Genomic DNA, 11826 nt, shown 5'->3' on the forward strand with positions numbered 1-11826 from the left:
ACAGAAAAGAGGAGAAGCTCCACATAAGAGAAGAGGAGCTGAGCTGCACACAGCGGAGGAGGAGCAGAGCAGCACAGAGCAGAGGAGGAGCTGAGGCCACACTTAGCAGAGGAGGAGCTGAGGCCACACTTAGCAGAGGAGGAGTGGAGCGGCACAGAAGAGAATAAAAGCGGAGCAGCACACAACCCAGGAGGGGTGGAGCGACACACAGCAGAGGAGGAGAGGCACACACAGCAGAAGAGGAGCTGAGCAGCACACAGCAGAGGGGTAGCAGAGCAGCACATAGCACACCCTCATATTAGAGGAGGAGCACAGCCACAAGGGCATAACAGCAGCTCAGGTGTAGATGCACAGAGACTGGCAGACCTCAGCAGAGACACCACAGCAGGGTAAGTGACTGATATGCATGCTACAAAGTGCACTGCTATATGGGGATCTATACATGGGACTGTGTCTATATAACAGTATGTGTCAGAAAGTATATAATTCACAATGTATATAAGATTATATAGCATATTATATGCATGCTTAGTATCCCCCCTAATACAAGGGGTTAATACTGTTCTTCTACTGTTTTGGTTTTGAATGGTTATGTTTCTCCATTTACAGTAATGCGTCACGTCGTATTCTCTCATTCATACTGTGGAATGTGCCATTTGACCTGTCCCCCCCTTCCCTACCTGTGTGGCGATTGGTACATTCTCCTCTAGTTAGAGATGCTTCTAGAAGGGGGGCGTGGCCGTGACTATATATATAGAGGACCGCCCCTGCTTGGTCAAGTCGATGAGTCAGTTCTTCACCAGTGTAGGAGTCAGGTCTCATTCAGATGGCAGCGCTGATCCAGATTATACCTGGCAGCACACACGCTGGCACATTCACCGTTTCTTCACTGACCATCTGCTCGGGAAGGAAGTAAAAAAAACAAAACAAAAAAAAAACGCTGAAAACAAAACAAGCCTTCGGGTGCATTCACACGACTGTGCTGAGTCCAGGTGATAGCGACCGAGTCCCAGCGTCACTGCTACAGCCCTTCATCAGTTACCATCATCATCAAAATGAGTCAATATAGACCCGTATCCAATATGTGTCACACCCCCAATCCCTGGCCGTGGATCATCCTGTATCCTCTGGCCTCATCATCCATCCCCCGGATCCTGGCACTGTGTATACGATCTGGCTCTGCTAGGACCCAGCAGCTCCTACATGTAATCCCCAGGTGTCGGCCATTGCCGTTCGCTTCCTTATCTATATAATCAGAGCTTATTATATAAGCATCAGAAAGGCAGAGGCTGTAATAACCCGTCTCTGCGTTCTCGATGCGGGGGGGTTCTGTCTGGCGGTGACAGCCGACTGCTCCCCCCTGTGGCGGCTGAGGACTCTGCAGGCGGCAAGTAGTTAACCCCTCTAAGGAAAGATTATCGCAGACGGAGAGCCCCTGTACGTTCGGTCTGAGTCATCATCATTGAAATGCTGGTGAGGAGCAGCCGGGACTATAGAGAGGTAACCGTCTTGTCATATATGGACGACATCTACTGGATCCGCCAGAATCCAGACCCCCCGATGGGCAAAGTCAGGTGTAGGGTGGAGAGTGTGCCAATCCCTCGCAACGTCATAATGAACTGTAGCGCGCCTCCGCCCTGGATGTATGTAACCACCAAGCGTAACTCCAAGCAAGTCATCTGCTCCGTTACCTCCTGTCCATGGATGCTGAAGGTGACCCCATCCACTGCCTAGGCAACTCCACTTCACTGTCTTACCTCGCACCTCAGGTTAGCCACCACCAAGGCCATTAAAAACCATCACGACAAAGAAAGGCTTCTGCTATAATAACCCAAAACATGCCGTCGGTCCTGGATAGTCCTGGTCATACCCCCCTGTCTACCAGGTGCTGAAGAACATCTATCAACCCAACAGCAGCGAGGAACCATCATAGTCAATATTAATGATAATACTGTTTCCACCTGTCCACTAGAGGCGCTGCATGTAGGGTAAACACTCACAGCAAGCAGAGATCTTGATGAGGAATCCAAAGTAGATTGCAGAACATATCCTAAGATATTCTGTTACAGCCATATATAAGGTTACACTCCCCGGATAGAGTCACTGCCCAAACCTCCTGATTGCTGTATAGGAGTAATGGAAAAAACATAAATGTACCAACAGCGGCAAGAAATGGTCACCTATATAAGGAGTGAATGACCATAAGTCAATATAATGTGTTAATACTGCCCCCACCTGTCCACTGTAGGCACTGCACGTAGTCTACACCTGAAGCTGTTCCTCTGACAGCGAGCACAGAACTTGATGAGGAATTGAAAGTCTCTCAGAAGGTTGTAGAACATTTCTCTCCTCCACTGAACTTAACCATGAGGTATCCTTTTACCACCATATTTAAGGTTAACTTCCTGTAGGGAGCAAAGGGGGTTTTCCAGGTTTATGATATTGATATCGGATCAGTGAGGTCACAACACTGATTCCAGCTCATTCCAATGTCAGAGTTGGCAGAACAGCGCCCTTCTTTTTGTAGTGGTCGGGATGGGTAACTGCAGTGACAGAGAATGGTGCTGGTGTTAGCAGCATTAGAAGAAGTTGGAATCAACAGATCAATAAGGTCTCATTTAGATATGAGTGGACCCGATGTTTCCATTCATGTTTGTGTTTGTCCTGCGCAACCTGGACATATTGCCCAATTGGCGGCCGAACAGTCAATCCGGCATATTGATGCCTCTATCTACTAGCCATGGCTATGGACACCCCTGGCCAATCATAGCCATATAATTAGTGGCTGGGGGCATCAATTTGCCAGATTGGCAACCATACAACAAATACCCGGGTCGTACGGGAAGAATCTGAATGGAAACATCAGGTCCGTTCATCTCTGGTGTTGGACCCCTACCAATCTGATATAGATGACTTATGAAGAGGTCACCTATACTAAAAAAAAAAAGCTGGAAAACCCCTTTAAAGGGGTCATATCACAGAAGACACTTATCCCCTATCCACCTCCCAGCGGTCGGACCCTGAAGAACAGTGGATGTGGATAGGGAATAAGTGAATTTCGTGGCAGGGCCACTTTAATGGGTTAAAGGACATCTACCATCAGGATTGTGGACTATAAACCAAGTACACTTACATACCGGTGTGTGCCCCCTTTGTCAGGATCTGCTCTTCCTTAAGCTTTTTATGCCTTTGTTTTTACGAAAAAAAGGCTTCAAAATGAGCCGAGGGGCTCCAGGCTCCATAGAAGTTAATGCAGCCTGGAGCCCTCAGGCTCATTTGCATCATTTTTAAAGCATATTTTCTTAAAAGTTCAGGGCATGAGAAGTTAAAAGAAGAGCAGATCCTGATAAATGGTATGGTATGATATTTGGTTTATAATCCATGATCCTGATGGTAGATTTCCTTTAAGTATGTTCTAGTTCTAGCATGGGACACATGTTTATTAGAAACAGATGAATTACTTTCCTATCACCACTGCTTTTTGTGGCTTCGCTGCTTTTTTCCCTTCGTTTGGTCTTCCAGCTCTTCACACGGAGGATCAGAACTGGTGATGTTTAAGCACCCGGCACCCTCATGGCTCCAGGAGCAGACGCCCAGCATCCGGAGGAGGTTCAGAAATCCCACCAGACATATGGAGACTTCTGCTAGATCCCAAGGAGCGGCTGGAACATGACAGCAGCTCTAAAGCTGCCCATACACATTAGACAAAAACTCAGGCAATGATCTGATGAGTATGGGGGTCTCCTAATTTTCACCCAATGGCAAATGTAGGGGAAAAGAAGGATCGGATATGTTGGATTTCATCAAGCCCGATCCTTTATTTCTTTGGGAGTTGTAAGGGGATAGAGGTGTCTACAGATAATAGGGTGGTCTGGAGAGGACAAAGGGGGTTTGACAGACACCAAGGGGTTTGGAGGGGACGGAGAATGGATAAAGAAGGAGGAGGAATCTGTCAGATGAGCCATTGGGTGGTTATTTGCTCTGCATGGATTTATCACAGCCTTTAAGGGGTATTCCACTCTCAAGCTTTTATGTGGTTGGGAGCGCGGAAACAGTCAGCAGGCTGCCTCCTACTCTGTTCCTGTAAATCCCATAGTGAACAGGACTTGCGGGAACAGCGTGGAGCGCGGGAACCTGTGATAGCTTTGCCTGAAGATTGCGCTGATATCAGCGAGTGACTGTCAGTGAATTTAAGGTCTTTCTCTAATCCATCCTATAGAAGCCAAAGCCCAGGGACAAAAATCCGGAGGGTGAAATATCCTGCAGCCGGAACCAAACGTTGGAACAGAATCCTGGACTGTAGCCGTCTTCCAGTTGTGACACAGACTCTGAAGACATCTTCTCAAAGGTCTCCCTAAAATAAAATAAAAAGTTTTATCACTGACTTTTTTTTAACCGCTCTTAAAGGGAATCTCACCTCCATTATGACCATGCGGATAGTGTTGGGTATTGGTCCTGGAGATCTGTGTGATCTGTGCGATCATATGTTCTATGTGGTTACAGAGGGCGTATCCTCACACTGCTGTGCTCTTATCTCTCTGCATTGAACAGCTCCACAGAAACACTACTGTGAACGAAAGCTGTAGCAGACAACTGGTTTGGTGTTACAGCCAGGTTGGATTATAATATAGGTGGTTGGGGTGGTAGCCCGGGACCCAAGTCTTCAAAGGGGCCCATGGCCACCCAAACCACCCACCAAATTTTAAACTGAGAAGGACCTTCACCCATGAAATTCTTGAACATCTGTTCCTGCTCTTATTACACATCTGCACAAGAGCCATTTTAGGACCTTTAGAGGTCCTAAAACCGCAGATTGAAAGCAGCACACATCCTCTGTTCCCAAAAAAGCTGATTCTAGTATAATATGTAGGGAGTCATTTCCAGACTTGTAGGGGCTATAATATTCATACAGCCCAGGACCCAAGGCAGTCTTAACCCACCCTTGGCTACAGCGGTCACCCAGAGTAGAGCTGTCTAGTAGTGAAAGAGCTAAGAACACAGCAGTGTGAGGACTCCATTTTTCTTAGGGAAAAGGGTAAGCACCAACATTTGTAATACCTAGTTCTTGCACCAGGGGTCTCCTGAGTGCAGGCCGTAGTTTACCTATTGTGTGCCGCAGCAGGATGCCTGGTAAACACAACCTTTCCTTTTGTCGCTGAGAGCGTTGTGCCCCCTAGACTAGAGGAGGAGGTGGCAGGATGGCGTCACTACCCACGGATCACGGGGGCGTAAATTCCTTCCCCGTTAAACATCCACTGAACCACCAATGACCTTTAGAGCAGAAATTTGTCACTTCTATTCTATTCTCCGCTATATCTGCTCCTGGGAAAGCTGGATGACAACCATTACAGTGCACACAGCTTTCCCATCCTCAGAGTATTGTGGCTATCATTCCTTGTCCCAATTTTGTATTTCTAGATAGATTCTGCATTTGGGAAAGCTGGGTGACAGTAATATAGTCCCTCATACATAAGTGAGAAGTCTCTGGATATAAAAGCTAATCTGGGTTAAGGGGCCGGTGCATATTATATAAGATTATGGGCACAGTACACTAATAATACAGGAGACAGGGCAGTGCCAGTGTGGTCCTGGTCCTGGTCCATTTAGCTGTTTGTGATGTGTGAGCGGCTCTGCGGGAACGTGTGACCCGGCGATGTCTCCGCACACACAATAAAGCTCATTTATAGGAGAGATATCATTCTGTGTCCTCCGAGTAAACAGAACCCAAAATTACAGCATGTGACTGCGGGGACATAGGATGGGGGTAAATGAGGGCAAGTTATGACCGACTCCAGGACAGGACAATAAGATACTATCACTCGCTGTTATCTGCTGTTTCTACATGATGTCTTTTTCCATTTGGGTTTTCAGGGTCCAGAAGAATCCGGGGAGTGATACATAGTGCGACCTCAGGATGTTCATGGAAATATCCCCATCCGGTAAGTATCCGGTCTCTGTGATGTGTGACAGCGATGCATCTTACCTGCCGCACACCGGACCATGAACAAGGGGAAGGTTTATATACTCATGTAGCAGGGCCGAACTTGTCAATAAACTATTCTATTTTTGCTTTTACTTGAAGTCCTATGTAAGACCAAATAACAAACCATGATAACTTTTTGAGTACAGATCATGTAGTAGATGTGACCTGCAGTCCTATGTAACACCACAGATAATATAGTGATAACTCTCTGAGTACAGATCATGTAGTAGATGTGACCTGCAGTCCTATGTAACACCACAGATAACACAGTGATATCTCTGAGTACAGATCATGTAGTAGCTGTGACCTGCAGTCCTATGTAACACCACAGATAATATAGTGATAACTCTCTGAGTACAGATCATGTAGTAGATGTGACCTGCAATCCTATGTAACACTACAAACAACACAGTGATATCTCTCTGAGTAGAGATCATGTAGTAGATGTGTCCTGCAGTCCTATGTAACACCACAGATATCACAGTGATATCTCTCTGAGTACAGATCATGTAGTAGATGTGACTTGCAGTCCCATGTAAGACCACAGATAACACAGTGATATCTCTCTGGGTACAGATCATGTAGTAGATGTGACCTGCAGTCCTATGTAACACCACAGATAATATAGTGATAACTCTCTGAGTACAGATCATGTAGTAGATGTGACCTGCAGTCCTATGTAACACCACAGATAACACAGTGATATCTCTGAGTACAGATCATGTAGTAGCTGTGACCTGCAGTCCTATGTAACACCACAGATAATATAGTGATAACTCTCTGAGTACAGATCATGTAGTAGATGTGACCTGCAATCCTATGTAACACTACAAACAACACAGTGATATCTCTCTGAGTAGAGATCATGTAGTAGATGTGTCCTGCAGTCCTATGTAACACCACAGATATCACAGTGATATCTCTCTGAGTACAGATCATGTAGTAGATGTGACTTGCAGTCCCATGTAAGACCACAGATAACACAGTGATATCTCTCTGAGTACAGATCATGTAGTAGATGTGTCCTGCAGTCCTATGTAACCCCACAGATAACACAGTGATATCTCTCTGAGTACAGATCATGTAGTAGATGTGACCTGCAGTCCTATGTAACACCACAGATAACACAGTGATATCTCTCTGAGTACAGATCATGTAGCAGCTGTAACTTGCAGTCCCATGTAACTCCTCAGACAACGCATGACCTATATGACACCTTTGATCTTTGGTGGGGAATTTTTGAGGGGACTGTTTGGGGTGTATTATAACAATGTTTTCCTTGATTATTCCAGGATTTGTGAATTTCGCCAAGACGGTATTTTATCGTCAGTCTTCCTCCCACCATGAAACAATGGAGTTTGCTCGCAAAAATGCAGCCAATTTCCTGTCCCTGGCAAACCTATTGATGGGTCTCTTGTCCGTACTGTGCACCCTACACGGGTAAGTGGGGGGGGTATCCCCTAAATGACAGTTTTTGTTGGGGATGGTTATGCCAGAGATGATGCTGTAGGTTAATAATGATCATTGATGATTTATTGGAGCTGATGATTTTTTTTGATGAAGACCAAACAGGACTCCTATTTTTCTTGCTGTTGGGGTTTGGTGGTGACAACTTCTCCGGCCTACGTGGTGTGCACCAGACATATGACCACCCCCTGACTGCTGATGTGCGGCCATGGCTTCAGGTTGACTTGGTTTGGCCATTAGTCACGTCTTCATACGTGCGTCTTTGCAGGTTTCGGCAGTGTTCTGCTTGGCTGCTCCTGATCGGTTTCATGCTGGACCTGGCTGATGGCGCCGTGGCCCGACAGCTCAACACATGCTCAGCCCTAGGTGAGTGATACCCACATCTCCATATTTATCAGCCTGTAACCACAGGGGTGGCTGGATAAACATTAACACAGCGCGAGAGGAAATTTCCACCATCCACATGACTGCACAGGGTCAGTGATGTGAAAATGGGCAAAATCTGACCTCCAGGACATGGTCTTGTCTAGCTGGCAGGCTGCTCAGGACTGTGTGCCAGCTTTGTGATGCATGGATGCCCGGTGATAGTATAACCTATACATACATTGTGCCACATGCTGATAGTCTAGGAAGTAGTTGCTGGTACACGTGTAACACCATATTTATGTATTTGTGGTTTTTAGGGGCTAAACTGGATGACTTTGCTGACTTTACCTCGTTTGGTCTGGCCACTGCTTTACTGCTCCACACCAATGGCCTGCTGGACGCTCTTCTGGTTGTTGTCTATGTCATGGCTGTCTTCACTCGCCTCTGTTTCTACTCAAGTGGTAAGAACACCGCGCAATGTCCAACATGCCCTCTGTATTATCCAGTGTCCGACCTGCCCCCTACATACTCCACAATGTCCCAGCTGCCCCTTTGTACTTTACAATATCCAACCTGCCCCCTGTATTCTCCACAATATCCCAACTACCCCCTGTATCCTCCACAATGTCCAACCTGCCCCCAGCATCCACCACAATGTCCCGACTACACCCTGTACCCTCGAAAATGTCCCACCTGCCCCTGTACCCTCCACAATGTCCCACCTGCCCCCTCTATCCTTCACAATGTCCCACCTGCCCCCTGTATCCTCCTTAATGTCCCACCTGCCCCCTGTACCCTCCACAAGGTCCCACCTGCCCCTGGTAGCCTCCACAATGTCTCACCTGCCTCCTATGTCCTATGTAATGTCCCACCTCCCCCTTGTATACTCCACAATGCCCAACCTGTCCCCTGTATCCGCCACAATGTCCCACCTGCCCCCTGTATACTCCTCAATGTCCCACCTGCCTTCTGTACCCTCCACAATGTCCCACCTGCCCTCTCTAACCTTTATAATGTCACACCTACCCCCTGTATCCACCTTAATGTCCCACCTGCACCCTTCATACTCCACAATGTCCCACCTGCCCCCTGTATCCTCCTTAATGTCCCACCTGCCCCCTGTACCCTCCACAAGGTCCCACCTGCCCCTGGTAGCCTCCACAATGTCCCACCTCCCCCTTGTATACTCCACAATGCCCAACCTGTCCCTGTATCCGCCACAATGTCCCACCTGCCCTCTGTATACTCCTCAATGTCCCACCTGCCTTCTGTACCCTCCACAATGTCCCACCTGCCCCCTCTATCCTTTATAATGTCCCACCTACCCCCTGTATCCACCTTAATGTCCCACCTGCCCCTGGTAGCCTCCACAATGTCTCACCTGCCCCCTATGTCCTATACAATGTCCCACCTCCCCCCTGTATTCTCCACAATGTCCCACCTGTCCCCGATATCCACCAGAATGTCCCACCTGCACCATGTATCCTCCATAATGTCCCACATGCCCCCTGGATCCTCCACAATGTCTCATCAGCATCAGTCATAAGGTCCTAGACATCTTGTTTCCTTTGAAGAAGACTTGCCTTTCCTGTCATCTTGCCAAAAACAAGGGAAATGTCAACAGGGTGATATTTTTCTTCTCCCTTTCTAGGGATTCCCTTCATGTACAGGGGCCTCCCTTGTCCCTATGCATCTGCCATCTTGGCCTGTGTCTCGTTATTGACGGGAAGCCACCCGATTGTCCTACGATCAATAGCCGTCATAATGATTCTTTTCATGATTGACCAAGGAATCTACCCCCATGACAAGATCCTGGAATCCCAGCTCTGGAAGAAGATGGTCTTTGCAGGGGGTGAGTTCACGAGGGGAGAGGTGTGGGGATTTCTTAGGGAAGTTTTGGTGTGTGTGTGTGTGTGTGTGCGAAAGGTGACCTTATGATTGCCCTCCATTGGTCCTGAGCATCATGTGATCCACCATGCACGGTCAATCCTTGTGTTGACCTGTTTTAGGGGAAAATTAATAGGTGGGTGCTAGAATCTTCTCTGATGCTCAATACAAGACATAACACATCAGAGCTCCATTCTATGCATAGAGGTCAGGCTCTGTTACTGCAGCTATAACTGATGGGAGTTGAGCTGCAGTTACCCAGCCTGGCCACTACACAGATAATAGCACTGCTCTGCCAGTTCTGTTCTCAAAATAATCTATTGAGGGTCCTAGGTGTCAAACCCCCACTGACAGTATATAATAGAAAAACCTATGAACTACTGCATTGCATATACCTCTCCAATCCAATATATATATATAAATATATATATATACCTACCTTATACATTGTGCAAACCTGTCCCAGTGCTGCACAATATAAATTGATAGGTGATGTCCTGTAGATGGTATAGTATGTAGGATATATGCTGGTGTATAGTATGTAGGATATATGGTGGTGTATAGTATGTAGATTATGTGGGGACACTGCATATGGGGAATGGTATAGTATATAGATTAAGTAGTTGCACTATACATGGGGTGGTATAGTATCTATAGTATCTGGTAGCGCTGTATGTTGGTGGTATATAGTATGTATATCATGTGGCAGCACTATATATTGGTGATGTATAGTATGAAGGGTATATGGTGGTGTATAGTATGTAGGTTATGTGGGGGCACTGTATGTAGATTATGACAGAACTGTATATTGGCATTGTAAAATATGTAGGGTATATTGGTGTATAATATGTAAAGTATATGGTGGTATATAGTATGTAGATTATGTGGGGGCACTGTATATTGGCGATGTATAGTATGTAGAGTATATGGTGGTGTATAGTATGTATATTATGTGGGGGCACTGTATATTGGCGATGTATAGTATGTAGAGTATATGGTGGTGTATAGTATGTATATTATGTGGGGGCACTGTATATTGGCGATGTATAGTATGTAGAGTATATGGTGGTGTATAGTATGTAGATTATGTGGGGGCACTGTATATTGGCGATGTATAGTATGTAGAGTATATGGTGGTGTATAGTATGTATATTATGTGGGGGCACTGTATATTGGCGATGTATAGTATGTAGAGTATATGGTGGTGTATAGTATGTAGATTAGGTGGGGGCACTGTATATTGGTATAGAAAAGAACGCCGGCTCACCCGTTCTTCTGGTGTCAATGTGGTGTCCAAACTACTGGTTCCGGCAGGTGCTCAGTGTTGAAACGCATGGATTTTATGGGATAAAGGAAGAATTTTTTCTCATATGTCTGTCTCCGAGTGTGGTTTAGAGTGCCGGATCTTATCCTTTACATATTATACACCACCAGTATACAGTGAGGTAGAGTATATAGTGATGTATAGTATGTAGAGTATATGGTGGTGTATAGTATGTATATTATGTGGGGGCACGGTATATTGGTGGTGTACAGTATGTAGAGTATATGGTGATGTATAATATGTAAAGTATATGGTAAATTATATTGTATACGTTCTTGCTCTCTAATCCTGTCTTCCCTGCAGGGGTGGTGATGATGCTGTGCTCCTTCTCCCCGCTGGCGTGTCTATACTACCTGGTATGGTCCATGTCGTACATCCTCTTCCCGGAAGCGTTGTGGAGCTTCAGGGTGTGACCTTGTGGGGCGGAAGACTTGAGCATCTCCAATAACTGCATGTGTTGGAGTGAGTATAGTGCTGTATAGTGCTATAACGGAGGACAGCGGCTTCATGATACCATCATAGGACACAGGGTGGGGGAAATTGTGTGATTTCAGGTCATTCCCCCGTGTCTGGGGCACCATCTCTCCAATTGTCTGAGCCTTCGCCATCGCTGGGCGCGTCACGTTGTGTCTGGCGCCGTGAAGTGGGCGGGTGACTCTTTGCTGTATATAGATTGTACAGGATGTAGGATTCTAGGGTATAGGAATACAATAAATACCTTTGATCTGTATATACTGTGGCGCCGCTTGTCTCCTTAATGTCTCCTCCTCTTTCTACTCATTGGCGTCTTCCGAAAACC

The 11826-nt window shown here is 46.4% G+C and overlaps 1 protein-coding gene across 4 annotated transcripts; it reads left to right on the forward strand.

Annotated features, from left to right (window-relative positions):
- Positions 1 to 148: 148 nt before the first annotated feature.
- TMEM269 (transmembrane protein 269) lies at positions 149 to 11757 on the forward strand. 4 transcript variants are annotated; one of them, XM_072155413.1, is made up of 9 exons: positions 149 to 389; positions 2249 to 3716; positions 4220 to 4348; positions 5872 to 5939; positions 7276 to 7423; positions 7719 to 7816; positions 8134 to 8277; positions 9468 to 9668; positions 11331 to 11757. In XM_072155413.1, exons 4-9 carry the CDS (start codon positions 5915 to 5917, stop codon positions 11438 to 11440), a joined length of 726 nt encoding a protein of 241 aa, XP_072011514.1. In that variant the 5' UTR covers positions 149 to 389; positions 2249 to 3716; positions 4220 to 4348; positions 5872 to 5914; the 3' UTR covers positions 11441 to 11757. The 4 variants fall into 4 exon arrangements, with proteins under 4 accessions (XP_072011514.1, XP_072011515.1, XP_072011513.1 ...); XM_072155414.1 differs by having other exon boundaries at positions 2249 to 2371; positions 3523 to 4348; XM_072155412.1 differs by having other exon boundaries at positions 2249 to 4348.
- The last annotated feature ends 69 nt before the right edge of the window (positions 11758 to 11826 follow it).

The sequence above is a fragment of the Engystomops pustulosus genome, chromosome 6 (assembly GCF_040894005.1).
Source record: "Engystomops pustulosus chromosome 6, aEngPut4.maternal, whole genome shotgun sequence".
NCBI lineage: Eukaryota > Metazoa > Chordata > Amphibia > Anura > Leptodactylidae > Engystomops > Engystomops pustulosus.